We start from the raw sequence: 1215 nt of genomic DNA, 5'->3' as shown, positions 1-1215 counted from the left end.
AAAAGACCATTTTTTTGTGTTTTTTGCCGACGGAATAAATTACAGAAACATTAAAAATTTCAAGAAAATCGAATATAAAGTTAATTTTTTTCTTGYAATACTAAGCATTTGTTTCTAGCAAATCTAGAATCATAAATATWTTTTTTTAATTTTTAGTGTCGAAATATGCATTTTAAGACGTCCACAGCAAGGTACTAGTTTTTTGGATATTTTGAGGTCTAACAATTCTAGCTTTCTAATTTAATCTTGTTTTAGTTTAAATTCTAGATTTTAAAATGTGATTAAAAATTTTAAGAAAGTCGGATAAGGACTATTTTTTACTTTCCTTATTCTTATAGCATGTGTGTGTGTGTGTGTCTGTCTGTCTGTAAACAGCCTATCTCGAGTACGATAAAAACCAGAAATTTATTTTTTAGTTGTATTTCTGTATTTTACATTTTTTATATTTCAAGGCCAAATATGGAAATTTTGTTTTTTCAGGTAATTCCCGCGCTCACTCCCCCCACCAAGACCCCTTCACCCTCCACATCCCCCCCAACACCTCCTCCTCAACGCCCCCTTTGTCCAACACCGACTGCGCCAATTTCATCAAAAAACAAGCGATGTCGGCGGAAATCTTCCACGGCACCCCCTTAAACAACGAATACGAACTGATTCCGTTCAACCACTTCACTTATAGTCGAGTTTATCCGATTGAACTTGGATTGGGCAAACGAGTCGTCGAAAAACCGATCGGTTTTAAGCGAAAAGATCTACTCGAGAGTCTTATGAAGGCTATTGAAACGCTGAATAAGAATATCACTGAGAAATTCTACAAATATACGTTGGATGATTTTCTCGAGGGGTTGTATAGGGGTGAGCCGACGACGGGGACGGAATACGAGTTGTATTTTAAGACGAGGGGGGCGAGGAAGGGGGCGCAAGGAGGGTTTACGAAAGTGGTGGTTTTTAGGCCTTTTGCGCCGGTGCAGACTGTGGCCACGGAGGCACTGGCAGGTGAGTTGCTTTTATGTCAATTTTATTCTCATTTTTTATTTTTTTTAATTTTAAGTTTTATATTTACAGTTTTTTGTTTCGCTTTTTCAACTTAATTTTGACTTTTTTTTAATTATCTCTTTACTTTTTCATCTACTCTAGTCTCAGTATTTTCATTATCTCGATATATAAAAATTCTTATTCGATTTTTTTCTTATTTTTTTATTAAGAGTTTCATTA

At 35.2% G+C, this 1215-nt stretch overlaps 1 protein-coding gene across 2 annotated transcripts in view; it reads left to right on the top strand.

Annotated features, from left to right (window-relative positions):
- The window catches only part of LOC123009798 (chondroitin sulfate N-acetylgalactosaminyltransferase 1), a 99592-nt gene that overhangs the window by 89241 nt on the left and 9136 nt on the right, over positions 1-1215 (top strand). For both annotated transcript variants that reach the window (XM_044406318.1, XM_044406319.1), the window contains one exon: positions 481-996. In XM_044406318.1, coding sequence (XP_044262253.1) covers positions 481-996 — 516 coding nt within the window. The remainder of the gene's footprint in view (positions 1-480; positions 997-1215) is intronic.

This window comes from Tribolium madens, unplaced genomic scaffold (genome assembly GCF_015345945.1).
Source record: "Tribolium madens isolate multiple individuals breed KSU strain unplaced genomic scaffold, Tmad_KSU_1.1 Scaffold_7;HRSCAF=85;Tcas5.2_LG10, whole genome shotgun sequence".
In the NCBI taxonomy this organism is placed as follows: Eukaryota; Metazoa; Arthropoda; class Insecta; order Coleoptera; family Tenebrionidae; genus Tribolium; species Tribolium madens.
The sequence above is the reverse complement of the archived record's forward strand: the minus strand, read 5'-3'. Positions and strand labels throughout refer to the sequence as shown.